The following is a 17,542-nucleotide window of genomic DNA, read 5'->3' as shown; positions in this document are numbered from 1 at the left end:
ATTTTTAAGCCTTGATACAACTGAAACATGGAATATGTGTGCCATTCACAGGGTGAATGGGCAAGACAAAAGATGTAAGTGCCTTTGAACAGGTTATGGTAGTAGGTGCCAGGCGCACCGGTTTGTGTCAAGAACTGCAACGCTGCTAGGTTTTTCACGCTCAACTGTGTCCCATGTGTATTGAGAATGGTCCACCACCCAAAGGACATCCAGCCAACTTGACACAACTGTTTGAAGCATTGGAGTCAACATGGGCCAGCATCCCTGTGGAGTCCATGCCCTGACGAACTAAGGCTGTTCTGAGGGCAAAAGGATTAAGGTGTTCCTAATGTTTGGTATACTCAGTGTATGTCTTAAATTCCATCATAATATCTCTCCTTTTTATATGGACACAATATCCCATATCTGTTTTCTTTTTAGTGTAAAGACCACATCATGGTCATTCCACATCATGCAACTCTATTAGGAAGGTGTTCTTAATGTAGGAGGTTGGGGGCACCTTAATTGGGGAGAACGGGCTTGTGGTAATGACTGGAGCTGAATAGGTGGAATGTGTTTGATGCCATTCCATTTGCTCCGTTCCAGCTATTGTTATGAGCCATCCTCCCCTCAGCAGCCTCCCCTGGTATATACTCAGTGTACATCTAAGGTTAGATGGTTTGTCTGTGCTTCAAAAGGCACATCAGAAGACATCTGAGTCAGCTGAGTAATGTTACAGAACAAGTGCTTTATTCTCCTACTGTGATATGTAACATCTGTACAACTGCTAAACAAAGCTCAGACCATACAATATGCTGTGATGAGAGACACGAACATGTACAAAGTTATGCAGGCAATTATGAATTCATCAATCCATTACGTATAATAAACCGTGGACATGTATCGAAGCGCGGAAATGAACCTTGACGAACATACATTGAGAAGGCTGCAAACAAGTGCTATGCAAACATCATTTACATACATGTACAAAACATCAAAGACTCCTTTCGAAAAGAAAGGTGGTTGCATTACATGTACAGTCAGGATTACAGAAATTAATGACATTCTATACAATATTTATAGTTTTATATTTAAAATGATACATTTATACTTGTATTAATGTACACACAGACACTCATACTGAACTCACTCACATGTCTCTTATGTCTGCCTATAAAGTTAGATAAACAAATCTCTCTCTTCCTTATGCTTGACCTGTCCACTGTTAACTAGAACTACAGACTACTAGCTCTTATTCCAACAAAACATCTAACAACAATTTCAGTTGAATATGTTGAGGTCAATGCCATATATTCCACATTTTTTCCCAGAACAGTTTAATACTCAAGTAGTTGGTGAAAGTAATAAACCACAACGTTTAGAGATTCAAAAGAAAATACAAAGTTGATGAAATATTGCAAGCACTTTGTAGATGTTTAACCTGTTTGCAATACAGGGAAGCCCTTAATACATGTTGAACCTTTCATAAACTCAGTTATTCTCACACACATGCTCACACACCTCAAACCGACTGTCCAACCCTTTCTACAAAACCTTGGTGCAACACACTGGAGAAAGAGCGAGAGCATGTTTCCAGTTGACCTGATTAATGTAGTTCGCTACCTTCACAGTGAGCTAAACTGGAGCTGCTGTATTAACAGACATCTGAAAGGTACATGTTTAAAGCTTTATAAGGAGCACCTTATGGAGTCCCATCATTAGGCATAGTCACTGCCATGCAGTCAGTCTCTCTACAGATCAACAGTCACTCAGTCAGTCTCTCTACAGATCAACAGTCAGTCAGTCTCTCTACAGATCAACAGTCACTCAGTCAGTCTCTCTACAGAGCAACAGTCAGTCAGTCAGTCTCTCTACAGATCAACAGTCCATCATCTCTCTACAGATCAACAGTCACTCAGTCAGTCTCTCTAGAGAGCAACAGTCACTCAGTCAGTCTCTCTACATATCAACAGTCAGTCATCTCTCTACAGATCAACAGTCAGTCACTCTACAGATCAACAGTCAGTCAGTCTCTCTACAGAGCAACAGTCGGTCAGTCAGTCTCTCTACAGATACAATCAGTCAGTCTCTCTACAGAGCAACACACAGTCAGTCTCTCTACAGAGCAACAGTTAGTCAGGTCTCTACAGAGCAACAGTCAGTCAGGTCTCTACAGAGCAACAGTCAGTCAGGTCTCTACAGAGCAACAGTCAGTCAGTCTCTCTACAGAGCAACAGTCAGTCAGTCTCTCTACAGATCAACAGTCAGTCAGTCTCTCTACAGATCAACAGTCAGTCAGTTAGAGTCTCGCTGGTGTATTGAACTGGGCATCACTGAGACCTCAATATGGCTATTCTACCCTCTGGATATCACAAAGTGTCAAAGTGCATAGACAGCTACATTATTTCTCTCTACCTCACCTGCCTGTAGAGCTGGTTGGCTCACTCCACCTAAAGGATGTAGTCTAAGGTACAACTAGGATCAACATGTTCAGGGAAAGAATTACAGAGTAAAGTGGAGTTTCTCCCAGACACTGAGCTAAAGTCTGTTTAGAATCCCTCTCCACTAATGGTTTAGGTTTGGATATGGAGAGGGTAAGCTGAACCTAGATGATCATTGCTAACTAAGGGGTGACTTGAGCAAGGATGACAGAGTTGTGGTCAAAACTAAAGTGAATATTGAGCTTTCCTACTGGTTAGGGCTGCTGGAAGATGTGTTGATGGAACACACACACACACACACACACACACACACACACACACACACACACACACACACACACACACACAGTGACATGTCAGCCTGTCTGTTGGAGCTGGGATGAAGAGGTCATAGGTTAGATGGAAGGTCAGCCTTTTCCTCCCTGGTCAGTCTGCCAGCTGGTTTTGCCCTTACAGACTAAACTCCCGACAAAACACTGGTCCTCTGTAGCTCAGTTGGTAGAGCATGGCGCTTGCAACAACAGGATAGTGGGTTGGATTCCCGTGACAACCCATACATAAAGAATGTATGCATGCATGACTAAGTCGTTTTGAATAAAAGCCTAAAGCTAAATGGCATAATAAAACACACACACAGTGTCCATCAACTCTACACTCACTGAGACTGGGGAAAACAATGTGTTATAAATGCTTGATAGCTCAATGGAAAAGTTAATGATGATTAAAAGGAATTTTAAACAATTGACATTCCCTTAATTGCATTTAGTAATAAAAGACTGAGAGAAGTTCAGGCACGTTGTGACGTTTTGGAAAGCATTCGGCTAAAACTGCTAAACCTCGTTAGAGATGGTAGTAAGACCTCTTCATGATAAAGGGATAGAAACTCAACCAATCATTCTTTAACTGTCAAACACAGACTGACAGTCAGACTACGAAAGCATGTAATCAATCAACGCTCTCATCTCATATCTCTCACTATACAGTGGGGGGGGGAAGTATTTAGTCAGCCACCAATTGTGCAAATTCTCCTTCTTAAAAAGATGAGAGAGGCCTGTAATTTTCATCATAGGTACACGTCAACTATGACAGACAAATTGAGAAAAAAAAATCCTGAAAATCACATTGTAGGATTTTTAATGAATTTATTTGCAAATTATGGTGGAAAATAAGTATTTGGTCACCTACAAACAAGCAAGATTTCTGGCTCTCACAGACCTTTAACTTCTTCTTTAAGAGGCTCCTCTGTCCTCCACTCGTTACCTGTATTAATGGCACCAGTTTGAACTTGTTATCAGTATAAAAGACACCTGTCCACAACCTCAAACAGTCACTCTTCAAACTCCACTATGGCCAAGACCAAAGAGCTGTCAAAGGACACCAGAAACAAAATTGTAGACCTGCACCAGGCTGGGAAGACTGAATCTGCAATAGGTAAGCAGCTTGGTTTGAAGAAATCAACTGTGGGAGCAATTATTAGGAAATGGAAGACATACAAGACCACTGATAATCTCCCTCGATTTGGGGCTCCACGCAATATCTCACCCCGTGGGGTCAAAATGATCACAAGAACGGTGAGCAAAAATCCCAGAACCACACGGGGGGACCTAGTGAATGACCTGCAGAGAGCTGGGACCAAAGTAACAAAGCCTACCATCAGTAACACACTACGCCGCCAGGGACTCAAATCCTGCAGTGCCAGACGTGTCCCCCTGCTTAAGCCAGTACATGTCCAGGCCCGTCTGAAGTTTGCTAGAGTGCATTTGGATGATCCAGAAGAGGATTGGGAGAATGTCATATGGTCAGATGAAACCAAACTAGAACTTTTTGGTAAAAACTCAACTCGTCGTGTTTGGAGGACAAAGAATGCTGAGTTGCATCCAAAGAACACCATACCTACTGTGAAGCATGGGGGTGGAAACATCATGCTTTGGGGCTGTTTTTCTGCAAAGGGACCAGGACGACTGATCCGTGTAAAGGAAAGAATGAATGGGGCCATGTATCGTGAGATTTTGAGTGAAAACCTCCTTCCATCAGCAAGGGCATTGAAGATGAAACGTGGCTGGGTCTTTCAGCATGACAATGATCTCAAACACACCGCCAGGGAAACGAAGGAGTGGCTTCGTAAGAAGCATTTCAAGGTCCTGTAGTGGCCTAGCCAGTCTCCAGATCTCAACCCCATAGAAAATCTTTGGAGGGAGTTGAAAATCCGTGTTGCCCAGCGACAGCCCCAAAACATCACTGCTCTAGAGGAGATCTGCATGGAGGAATGGGCCAAAATACCAGCAAAAGTGTGTGAAAACCTTGTGAAGACTTACAGAAAACGTTTGACCTGTGTCATTGCCAACAAAGGGTATATAACAAAGTATTGAGAAACTTTTGTTATTGACCAAATACCTATTTTCCACCATAATTTGCAAATAAATTCATTAAAAATCCTACAATGTGATTTTCTGGATTTTTTTTCTCATTTTGTCTGTCATAGTTGACGTGTACCTATGATGAAAATTACAGGCCTCTCTCATCTTTTTAAGTGGGAGAACTTGCACAATTGGTGGCTGACTAAATACTTTTTTCCCCCACTGTATGTCACCTACAGTATGACAACCCCACCTGAGATATTGAGGCAGACAGAGGACAGCACAGGGCTCATATCTGGAATGTTCAGGTCATTTGGAATGCGCCGCTGATTCCAGAAGCCTGGCTGTAGCAACACTAGAACAATACTAAAGGAGATGTCTCTTCTTAAAGCTTTACTTGGTCCAGGAGAGTGGAGGAGACAGGGGTCAGCCTCCAGGAGAGTGGAGGTGTCAGGGGTCAGCCTCCAGGAGAGTGGAGGAGACAGGGGTCAGGGGCCAGCCTCCAGGAGAGTGGAGGAGACAGGGGTCAGCCTCCAGGAGGGTGGAGGAGACAGGGGTCAGGGGTCAGCCTCCAGAGCTGCCTCGGCTAGCTGGTGTCACAGTGCAGGGCAATATGGCTGATAGAACAACAATACTAGGATGTATTGCTTCAATTTGAACATATTCTCAACACCAATCTATCTTTCATTACATGTAACGCCCTCTAAAGAGCATCGATGGGTTGGTAGGGTAACAGTCATGGTCCTTTCTAGAAAAAGAGCATAATTCAATAGAAACACCAGATTCCGGTCGGTAACCAAGTAATAGCATATCATGGCAACAGTTTGACTTGGTTAAAAACAACAACATCAACAACAACAACATGGAGGCAGTAGCATCCCACACACTTGCTAGCTAACTATCTGATCAAGTACCCTGTATGTTACACATATAACCAGAACACTGCACTCTTCAACACAGTAACTATCTGACACATACATATCTGACACTGGTACTCAGACTCAGTCTCTGCTAGTCCATCCATCAGTCACAAACACACATACAAGAGAATCGTCCCAAATGGCACCCTATTCCCATAGGGCCCTGGTCAAAAGTAGTGCACTATATAGAGAATTGGGTGCCATTTGGGACATAGACATAGTCATAGAGATGACATTAGGGGGGGTCACAGAGGTGACGTTCTGAGGCTCATGTCCCGTTGCTGTGTCACCACAGTGACCCGGTGTCGGTGTAACAGAGGTATGACATCACAAAAACGCCACACGGGTTAATGCTGCATGAATTGCAAAACTCCCTTTTAACTCAAGTACAAATAAAAGACAAATAGAGACAAACATAGAAGACAAATAAGAATGCAGACAAACCCAGAGAACACATATGAGTTAAAAAGGTCTATAAAAATACTACTATAGCTATAGCTACTGTAGAAAGAGCAGCCCTGCAGGCCTCAGAGGTTTCTCTCAGAGGTTTCTCTCAGAGGTTTCTCTCAGAGGTTTCTCTGGACCGGATCCTGGAGATAGAAGCAGCGTGTGAGGCCACCCTTCCCGTACTAACAGACAGACAGACAGACAGCCCTCGGAGAGCCAGGGAAGGGAGGTTAGACCAGGGATGGGATGGGGGTTGGGGGTAGGGGTTGGGGGCTGGGGCTACTGTAATCTCTCTCTGTCTTGTCTCTAGTGGATGGGGTTGATGTCTGTGCGGTGGTTGGGCAGGCTATGCACAGTGCTGCCCCCTACAGCTGTGCTGGAGGTGGTGATGGTGTTGTGCTGGATGACCTGCTGCTGGGAGCAGGGTGGGGCCGGGCTGCCGGCTGGACTGCTGTCTGGACCTGAGGGGAGGAGGACAACACACAGGGTGACTGGATGATTGGTAATGGTGTGTGTGTGTGTGTGTGTCATGTCTGTGTGAGTGCAGTGTTTGTATCAACATGCGTGGGTGTGTCCTGAACATGAAACTGAATAGAAAAACAAATATGAAACCCTCAATAGAATAACTCTCTCTAGATGTCCATTTATCTAAGCAAACACTGTCCAAAAACCTTCAACTGTTAAAAACCTCTTTATTTTCACCAAAAATATAATTGTTACATTTCTATGTACAGTATAAAACACTGAACATTGTGTTTTCCAAAGAAAAATCAATCTATCATATACCCCTTTCAGACATATGGAATGTGGCGCGTTGAAAGCGCCTCGGCTATGGCATGTTTGTTTGCCTGAAAGAGTATGCTTCTGAAGCGGGGCTAACATCCATCACTAGGCAACCAGAACTGTCAATCAAAGTATCTTGCGCTGCCTGCGCGCAGACCACTCGTTCCTAAGAAAAGTACTTTGAAGTTGGTTAAATACAATTACTTACCAATACATTTAGTAGAATGAAAACACATCTATCTACCCTACCATAAAAAACTACAGAGAAACAACACAACCCTACCATAAAAAACTACAGAAAAACAACACAACAGCACACCAATCAATGTTTATTGTTGTCAGGGAAAAAATACCGAACATTCTATGCAGAATTCTACTGTCTGAAAGGGTACAGACGCTTTTTTTACTTGTCTGAAAGGTTTTCAATTGTCGCTATGGACTCGTTACTGTAGCTGTGTCTTATGTATGAAAAGGGTAAATACTTTATCCCTTTGAAAAAAACATGTTTGATACATTTTCCCTGTATGTCTGTATGGCAGGACAGCTGGGGAGGTTCTCTATACAGGTTTATCAGCATACTAGTGACAAGGCACAGGGACGAGTGTGTGTGTTTCGGGGGTTTCGCATGTGTTTGTGTTGAAGAGTGCATGCGTGCGTGTGTGAACAAGCTACTCACTGAGGTAACCTTGGGAGTCTTTCTGCAGAGTGGTGATGGGGCAGTCTTTATGGGTGAGGAGGAGCTGCTTGAGTTGGGTCACCTCGTTCTTCAGCACTGTCACCTCATTCTGAAAACAAGTCAGTCAATAAAATGTGTTTTAGAAAGCCCGTTTTACATCAGCAGTATTCACAAAGTGATTTACAGTTACCCAGCCAACACACATTTTGAGCACAATAAGAGTGATTTACTGTTAGCTGTACTGAGTGATTATCTTTGCTTGGTGAATAAATGCAGCTTTTTTTTAAATATTGAATAGATTCTTAATAAAGGCATATTCTTAATAAAAGGAAAATAGCTTGTTTAAGCCTCACTGCAAACCTCACAATAAATAATTACTGCAATTAAGTTTATTATCATTGCTAAAACAATGTACAATTACGGGATTAAGATTTCTATCTTGATTTGAATTTAATAACACTATGGCAAATAAATGTAACAGCTCATTGTTAGGAATGTCAAAAGACAGACACAATTTCAGGGGATGGTTTTGATTTCTGGTTGAAAATCGTCTGTATCTATGAGTGTGGGGTGAGTGTCTGCCTCCTGGAACTACAACAAGCCCCTACGGAACAACAGACTGAACTATAACAAGCCCCTACGGAACAACAGACTGAACTATAACAAGCCCCTACAGAACAACAGACTGAACTGTAACAAGCCCCTTCAGAACAACAGACTGAACTATAACAAGCCCCTTCAGAACAACAGACTGAACTATAACAAGCCCCTACGGAACAACAGACTGAACTATAACAAGCCCCTACAGAACAACAGACTGAACTATAACTAGCCCCTACGGAACAACAGACTGAACTGAACAAGCCCCTACAGAACAACAGACTGAACTGTAACAAGCCCCTAGGGAACAACAGACTGAACTATAACTAGCCCCTACGGAACAACAGACTGCACTGTAACAAGCCCCTAGGGAACAACAGACTGAACTGTAACAAGCCCCTACAGAACAACAGACTGAACTATAACAAGCCCCTACGGAACAACAGACTGAACTGAACAAGCCCCTACAGAACAACAGACTGAACTATAACTAGCCCCTACGGAACAACAGACTGAACTGAACAAGCCCCTACAGAACAACAGACTGAACTGTAACAAGCCCCTAGGGAACAACAGACTGAACTATAACTAGCCCCTACGGAACAACAGACTGAACTGTAACAAGCCCCTACGGAACAACAGACTGAACTGTAACAAGCCCCTAGGGAACAACAGACTGAACTGTAACAAGCCCCTAGGGAACAACAGACTGAACTATAACAAGCCCCTATGGAACAACAGACTGAACTATAACAAGCCCCTAGGGAACAACACACTGAACTGTAACAAGCCCCTACGGAGGGAGAACATATTTATTACAATTCCTATTCCCTGCTTTTTGAACATAAAAGTCCATTCCAATGTGAAGACATATGCTGCGTCCCAAATAGCGCCATATTCCCTATATAGTGCACTACTTTTGACCAGAGCCCTATTGTCCCTGGTCAAAAGTAGTGCAGTAAATAGGGACTAGGGTGCCATTTTGGCCATAAACATCCAGTCCACATATATCTTACCAGAAGCTGCATGTTGGTCTGGGTGAGCTCTTCAGCCTTCTTCTCCAGTGACACGACCCATACTTTCCTCTTCTGTCTGCATCGCGTGGCCGCCGCTCGGTTTCTCTCCAGAAACTTCCGCCGCCGTTCGTCAGGGTCCTCGTCCACCATCCGCCTGCGGCGCCCACCGCTAGGGGGCGGAGACTGCATCGTCTGGCTCGGCTGCATCTGCTGGGCTGCCGGCGACAACTAGAGAGAGAGAGAGAGCGGTACAGACAGAGAGAGAGAGAGCGGTACAGAGAGAGAGAGCGGTACAGACAGAGAGAGAGCGGTACAGACAGAGAGAGAGAGCGGTACAGACAGAGAGAGAGAGAGCGGTACAGACAGAGAGAGAGAGAGCGAGAGAACAAGGTCACACACGTGGGTCACTAAGAAGAACTTCAACCATGTCTCATCTACCCTAATCTCTCATGAACGTCTTAACCTAGCTGATTTGGTTGTACCCTACCTGGTTCTTACCAACCTGGTTCATTCATACTTCTACTCTATCTGTTTAAAGTCACTATTCATGGTCCTTTCTCTATCTGTTTAAAGTCACTATTCATGGTCCCTTCTCTATCTGTTTAAAGTCACTATTCATGGTCCCTACTCTACCTGTTTAAAGTCACTATTCATGGTCCCTACTCTACCTGTTTAAAGTCACTATTCACGGTCCCTACTCTACCTGTTTAAAGTCACTATTCACGGTTCGTACTCTACCTGTTTAAAGTCACTATTCATGGTCCCTACTCTACTTGTTTAAAGTTACTATTCATGGTCCCTACTCTACCTGTTTAAAGTCACTATTCACGGTCCCTACTCTACCTGTTTAAAGTCACTATTTATGGTCCCCACTCTACCTGTTTAAAGTCACTATTCACGGTCCCTACTCTACCTGTTTAAAGTCACTATTCACGGCCCCTACTCTACCTGTTTAAAGTCACTATACATGGTCCCTACTCTGCCTGTTTAAAGTCACTATTTACGGTCCATACTCTACTTGTTTAAAGTCACTATTCACGGTCCCTACTCTACCTGTTTAAAGTCACGATTCATGGTCCCTACTCTACCTGTTTAAAGTCACTATTTATGGTCCCCACTCTACCTGTTTAACGTCACTATTCACGGTCCCTACTCTACCTGTTTAAAGTCACTATTTATGGTCCCCACTCTACCTGTTTAACGTCACTATTCACGGTCCCTACTCTACCTGTTTAAAGTCACTATTCACGGCCCCTACTCTACCTGTTTAAAGTCACTATACATGGTCCCTACTCTACCTGTTTAAAGTCACTATTCACGGTCCGTACTCTACCTGTTTAAAGTCACTATTCACGGTCCCTACTCTACCTGTTTAAAGTCACTATTGATGGTCCCTACTCTACCTGTTTATAGTCACTTCATGGTCCCTACTCTATCTGTTTAAAGTCACTATTCACGGTCCGTACTCTACCTGTTTATAGTCACTATTCACGGTCCCTACTCTACCTGTTTAAAGTCACTATTCATGGTCCCTACTCTACCTGTTTAAAGTCACTTCATGGTCCCTACTCTATCTGTTTAAAGTCACTATTCATGGTCCGTACTCTACCTGTTTAAAGTCACTATTCACGGTACCTACTCTACCTGTTTAAAGTAACTATTCATGGTCCCTACTCTATCTGTTTAAAGTCACTATTCATGGTCCTTACTCTACCTGTTTAAAGTCACTTCATGGTCCCTACTCTATCTGTTTAAAGTCACTATTCATGGTCCGTACTCTACCTGTTTAAAGTCACTATTCACGGTACCTACTCTACCTGTTTAAAGTAACTATTCATGGTCCCTACTCTATCTGTTTAAAGTCACTATTCATGGTCCTTACTCTACCTGTTTAATGTCACTATTCATGGTCCCTACTCTACCTGTTTAATGTCACTATTCACGGTACCTACTCTACCTGTTTAAAGTAACTATTGATGGTCCCTACTCTACCTGTTTATAGTCACTTCATGGTCCCTACTCTATCTGTTTAAAGTCACTATTCACGGTCCGTACTCTACCTGTTTATAGTCACTATTCACGGTCCCTACTCTACCTGTTTAAAGTCACTATTCATGGTCCCTACTCTACCTGTTTAAAGTCACTTCATGGTCCCTACTCTATCTGTTTAAAGTCACTATTCATGGTCCGTACTCTACCTGTTTAAAGTCACTATTCACGGTACCTACTCTACCTGTTTAAAGTAACTATTCATGGTCCCTACTCTATCTGTTTAAAGTCACTATTCATGGTCCTTACTCTACCTGTTTAATGTCACTATTCATGGTCCCTACTCTACCTGTTTAATGTCACTATTCACGGTACCTACTCTACCTGTTTAAAGTAACTATTCATGGTCCCTACTCTATCTGTTTAAAGTCACTATTCATGGTCCCTACTATATATGTTTAAAGTCACTATTCATGGTCCTTACTCTACCTGTTTAATGTCACTATTCATGGTCCCTACTCTACCTGTTTAATGTCACTATTCACGGTCCCTACTCTACCTGTTTAAAGTCACTATTCATGGTCCCTACTCTACCTGTTTAAAGTCACTATTCATGGTCCCTACTCTACCTGTTTAAAGTCACTATTCATGGTCCCTACCCTACCTGTTTAAAGTCACTATTCATGGTCCCTACTTCTACCTGTTTAAAGTCACTATTCACGGTCCCTACTCTACCTGTTTAAAGTCACTATTCACGGTCCCTACTCTACCTGTTTAAAGTCACTTCATGGTCCCTACTCTACCTGTTTAAAGTCACTATTCATGGTCCCTACTCTACCTGTTTAAAGTCACTATTCATGGTCCCTACTCTATCTGTTTGAAGTCACTATTCATGGTCCCTACTCTACCTGTTTAAAGTCACTATTCACGGTCCCTACTCTACCTGTTTAAATTCACTATTCATGGTCCCTACTCTACCTGTTTAAAGTCACTATTCATGGTCCCTACTCTATCTGTTTAAAGTCACTATTCATGGTCCCTACTCTATCTGTTTAAAGTCACTATTAATGGTCCCTACACTATTCATGGTCCCCCCCCCCTCCTCAGGCATCCATACATACATGTACAGTGGAGAAAAAAAGTATTTAGTCAGCCACCAATTGTGCAAGTTCTCCCACTTAAAAAGATGAGAGAGGCCTGTAATTTTCATCATAGGTACACGTCAACTATGACAGACAAAATGAGAAAAAAAAATCCAGAAAATCACATTGTAGGATTTGTAATGAATTTATTTGCAAATTATGGTGGAAAATAAGTATTTGGTCAATAACAAAAGTTTCTCAATAGTTTGTTATATACCCTTTGTTGGCAATGACACAGGTCAAACGTTTTCTGTAAGTCTTCACAAGGTTTTCACACACTGTTGCTGGTATTTTGGCCCATTCCTCCATGCAGATCTCCTCTAGAGCAGTGATGTTTTGGGGCTGTCGCTGGGCAACACAGACTTTCAACTCCCTCCAAAGATTTTCTATGGGGTTGAGATTTGGAGACTGGCTAGGCCACTCCAGGACCTTGAAATGCTTTTTACGAAGCCACTCCTTCGTTGCCCGGGCGGTGTGTTTGGGATCATTGTCATGCTGAAAGACCCAGCCACGTTTAATCTTCAATGCCCTTGCTGATGGAAGGAGGTTTTCACTCAAAATCTCACGATATATGGCCCCATTCATTCTTTCCTTTACACAGATTAGTCGTCCTGGTCCCTTTGCAGAAAAACAGCCCCAAAGCATGATGTTTCCATCCCCATGCTTCACAGTAGGTATGGTGTTCTTTGGATGCAACTCAGCATTCTTTGTCCTCCAAACACGACGAGTTGAGTTTTTACCAAAAAGTTATATTTTGGTTTCATCTGACATTCTCCCAATCCTCTTCTGGATCATCCAAATGCACTCTAGCAAACTTCAGACGGGCCTGGACATGTACTGGCTTAAGCAGGGGGACACGTCTGGCACTGCAGGATTTGTGTCCTTGGCGGCGTAGTGTGTTACTGATGGTAGGCTTTGTCACTTTGGTCCCAGCTCTCTGCAGGTCATTCACTAGGTCCCCCCGTGTGGTTCTGGGATTTTTGCTCACCATTCTTGTGATCATTTTGACCCCACGGGGTGAGATCTTGCGTGGAGCCCCAGATCGAGGGAGATTATCAGTGGTCTTGTATGTCTTCCATTTCCTAATAATTGCTCCCACAGTTGATTTCTTCAAACCAAGCTGCTTACCTATTGCAGATTCAGTCTTCCCAGCCTGGTGCAGGTCTACAATTTTGTTTCTGGTGTCCTTTGACAGCTCTTTGGTCTTGGCCATAGTGGAGTTTGAAGAGTGACTGTTTGAGGTTGTGGACAGGTGTCTTTTATACTGATAACAAGTTCAAACAGGTGCCATTAATACAGGTAACGAGTGGAGGACAGAGGAGCCTCTTAAAGAAGAAGTTACAGGTCTGTGAGAGCCCGAAATCTTGCTTGTTTGTAGGTGACCAAATACTTATTTTCCACCATAATTTGCAAATAAATTCATTAAAAATCCTATAATGTGATTTTCTGGATTTTTTTTTCTCAATTTGTCTGTCATAGTTGACGTGTACCTATGATGAAAATTACAGGCCTCTCTCATCTTTTTAAGTGGGAGAACTTGCACAATTGGTGGCTGACTAAATACTTTTTTTCCCCACTGTATATTACCTACTGTAGCTATTCCATGTCTCGCCACTTCCCTAAAAACAAAATTATACCCACGCCACATGCCCTCCCCCTCCCCCTCCCCAACCCTTCTTCCCCTGTCTGTGGGCGTCAGTCAGTCAGTCAGTCAGTCAGGAGCAGGCGGGTGGGTGAGTGAGTGAGTAACTGGATTGATTTACAGAGCAGCCCTGCCCGCCTTGTTAAAGAAGTGTCAGGACACAGTTTTCCACCGCCCACCTCCACTCAGCCTAACCCTCGCAGACACACAGCTTTGCTTTCTAAAACCCCTCAGTATGCCCACTGACTGGTCCTGACATAGACTTGGCATTGGTCAAGTGCTTTCAGTCCTCAGATCATTACCGTTTTCATGGTGGAAAATACGAGTTGCTTTGATGTGTATACAGCCAGTGTTGTTTTAATGGTACAGAAAGATCTATTTGGAATATAAATGGCGGGAGGGGGGGTTCCTAATGGCTCAATAGTCTACAATATACATTAATGGTATTAGTTGAGCTTTAACCTTATTGTAATTCACATCACTTCCATGTCAACATCAGTCCTGGGACAAATGTTTGAATCAATGTCAAATATAGGAGAAAACCAAAGACAATAACAGTATGTATCGTTAGTTGATGCTACGCTGTGTGACTGATGTTCTTTCAGCCCTCCATGACTAGTGCTAATAACACAGGCCAGTCTTATAGGCCTACAACACCTGGAACATGTTGTGACCATTGGACTGACTGACTGAAGCCCTGGTCTATACATTACCCTAACCCTAAAACACCTATAACATGTTGTGACCATTGGACTGACTGATTGAAGCCCAGTGCATATGTTATGGCAACCTAACAGAGTAAAGGCCTAAACTCCCCAGTTTGTGTGAGGCACTTAAGAGTAAGGGTGTGGGGCATAGTTTCCAAACGAGCCCTGAGAATCCTTTACGACAGACAGTTTACAACCTCCAGCTGACCCTCCTGACCGCAGAGACTGATCTGCAGCTGACCAACCTCAAAGGAAAAACTGACCTTTGTGTCTGTTGCCAGGTAACTAACCTCTTCTTGGCAGTATGGCCACGGCCCACGGCTGAAGGAAAATGTGTCTGACCAGCCCCGGCGCTTTACAGTGAATTTGTAATGTAATTTCCTCTACTGCATTTATACCAAACCACTAATGGCTGTCTGTCTACCAGACCATTAAAGTACAGGACTGAACTGAATGCTTTGGGTTAAAGTAGGTGCTTTTGGCTTCACATGTGGTTTTGGTAGGTACTTGCCATACTTTGGTTTTGTGACAAACCTTCATAAACTTCTGTCTATACATGAATGGTTCTGATAGCTACCTCTGGCTCTGGTATCTATGCGTGGGGAAATAATCACTTGTGAGCGCTAACCTGTGAATGTGACCCTGGTCCAGAGTGAAGTGGAGGGTGGGGGGAGGTCTGGTGTGGGTGCCCAGGGTGGAGGTGAGGCGGGGGGGAGGTCTGGTGTGGGTGCCCAGGGTGGAGGTGAGGCGGGGGGGAGGTCTGGTGTGGGTGCCCAGGGTGGAGGTGAGGCGGGGGGGAGGTCTGGTGTGGGTGCCCAGGGTGGAGGTGAGGCGGGTGGGAGTTGTGGTGAGGGTTGTGGCCCTGCGGGTGGTGGTGCCCGCTGTGGTGCTGGTGGGGGTGGTGCTGGTAGACGTGGCTGTGGAGCGGAGCCGGCAGGTGCTGGTGAAGGTGGTGATGGCCGCTCCCCTGCTCCTGCTGCTGCCGCGATGACATCATCTCCATCATGTGACCCATGCTGTTCATGTTGCCGTTGGCGATGGCTCCCGGGTGGTGCGCGAGCGCCGCCTTCAGCCTCTGTATGGAGAAGAACAAGATGGTGGCCATGTATCTATCATTCACTGGGATTAGGGACAGGAGTTCTTCCTGGTCAAGACATGTGGCCAGGAAAAACTTCAGGTGCTTACTATGCCAAACCATAAGAGTTAAATGATTAATCTCTTTAGGCCAGACTTTGTCTGTTTGACAGTCTATCATTGAGTTAACTGGCAACAGGTACTGTAGGTCAACTGAAAGTGTGTTGACTATTGACTGTGAGATGATACACAGCTGCATTCATCTTTATAGTGTACATCCACATGTCACGGCTGAGGTACAAAGCAGAGATGAGCCTTGACAGCCCTCTCTCCCTCTTTCTCTCTCTCTTCTGCTTTCTTACTTTCCATCTCTCTCTTCCTCTCTCTCTCCCTTCCTTTCTCTCAGAGCTTAGACAGTGATCTTCCTCTTTCTCTCCCTCTCCATCTCTCTCTCCATCTCTCTCTCCTTTCCTCTCTCCATCTCTCTCTCCATCTCTCTCTCCTTTCCTCTCTCCATCTCTCTCTCCATTTCTCTCTCCATCTCTCTCTCTCTCTCTCCATCTCTCTCTCCATCTCTCTCTCCTTTCCTCTCTCCATCTCTCTCTCCATCTCTCTCTCCATCTCTATCCCCATCTCTCTCTCTCTCCATCTCTCTCTCCATATCTCTCTCTACATCTCTCTCTCCATCTCTCTCTCTACATCTCTCTCTCCATCTCTCTCTCCTTTCCTCTCTCTCCATCTCTCTCTCCTTTCCTCTCTCTCAATCTCTCTCTCCATCTCTCTCTCTATTTCTCTCTCCATCTCTCTCTCCATTTCTCTGTCCATCTCTCTCTCCATCTCTCTCTCCATCTCTCTCTCAATCTCTCTCTCTATTTCTCTCTACATCTCTCTCTCCATCTCTCTCTCATTTCCACTCTCTCCATCTCTCTCTCTCTATTTCTCTCTCCATCTCTCTCTCCATTTCTCTGTCCATCTCTCTCTCCATCTCTCTCTCCAGGTCTAACTGGATGAGGGATACATCTGCCTGTCTGTCTGTATGTCTGTCTGTCTGTCTTTCTGGCTGTCTGAGAGGCCGATGCTGGTCTGTTCTATGTTTACTCAGGGGCAGGTTTGTTGCTTTAACCGTGTGGTCTACTTAAGACTCACTGAGAGGCTCTGAGAACTGGCCAAGATCTAAGACCAGACAGAAAGAAAGACGAGAGAGAGAGAGGCAGAGAGAGAGAGGGGACAGCGAGCGATAGGGGTGGAAAGAGAGCGAGAGAGAGAGAGGGGACAGCGAGAGATAGAGAGAGAGAAAGAGAGAGAGAGAGAGCGAGAAAGAGAGAAAGCGAGAGAGAGAGAGAGAGAGAGAGAGAGAGAGAGGCAGAGAGAGAGAGAGAGGGAACAGTGAGAGATGGGGGTGGGGGGGTGGAGAGAGAGAGAGGGCTTCTCAAGGTGCTCTTGTATTCCTGGTGTTTACCAGTCTCACCACACCACTCCTCAAGTGTCTGTTTGTTTGGGCAGACACTTAAAGACACAACCCCCAAGGAAAGGGAAAAATCACCCACTCGAATCCGAATCCAAACATACAAGTGCCAAAACGTGTCTGCTGCACTCACTGCACGTCTGATCTGTTGAGAACTAACTTAGTCATAATATTAAAAAAACATTTTAATTTTTCTGTTCCATTTGGGAGGAGGTTTTGGAATAACAGTGTGAGAGAGTGTTGAGTCTGGGACTGCCACTGTAATTACTGTAGTGGATTGGCTGGGGCTTCATTCTGAAAGGTG

The 17,542-nt window shown here is 44.2% G+C and overlaps 1 protein-coding gene across 1 annotated transcript in view; it reads right to left on the bottom strand.

The window, feature by feature from the left end:
* Positions 1 to 6,450: 6,450 nt before the first annotated feature.
* Positions 6,451 to 17,542, bottom strand: part of LOC311107408 (cyclic AMP-responsive element-binding protein 5-like) — a gene marked incomplete at its 3' end in the record, with an annotated part of 29,667 nt that continues 18,575 nt past the window's right edge. Inside the window, exons 6-9 of the mRNA XM_084149897.1 lie at positions 15,328 to 15,883; positions 9,220 to 9,447; positions 7,604 to 7,712; positions 6,451 to 6,605 (exon numbers count right to left, since the gene is read on the bottom strand). Coding sequence (XP_084006023.1) covers positions 6,451 to 6,605; positions 7,604 to 7,712; positions 9,220 to 9,447; positions 15,328 to 15,883 — 1,048 coding nt within the window. The remainder of the gene's footprint in view (positions 6,606 to 7,603; positions 7,713 to 9,219; positions 9,448 to 15,327; positions 15,884 to 17,542) is intronic.

The sequence above is a fragment of the Coregonus lavaretus genome (assembly GCF_964263955.1).
Source record: "Coregonus lavaretus genome assembly, chromosome: 3".
Classification (NCBI taxonomy): Eukaryota; Metazoa; Chordata; class Actinopteri; order Salmoniformes; family Salmonidae; genus Coregonus; species Coregonus lavaretus.
This window is presented reverse-complemented; position numbering and strand designations above follow the sequence as displayed.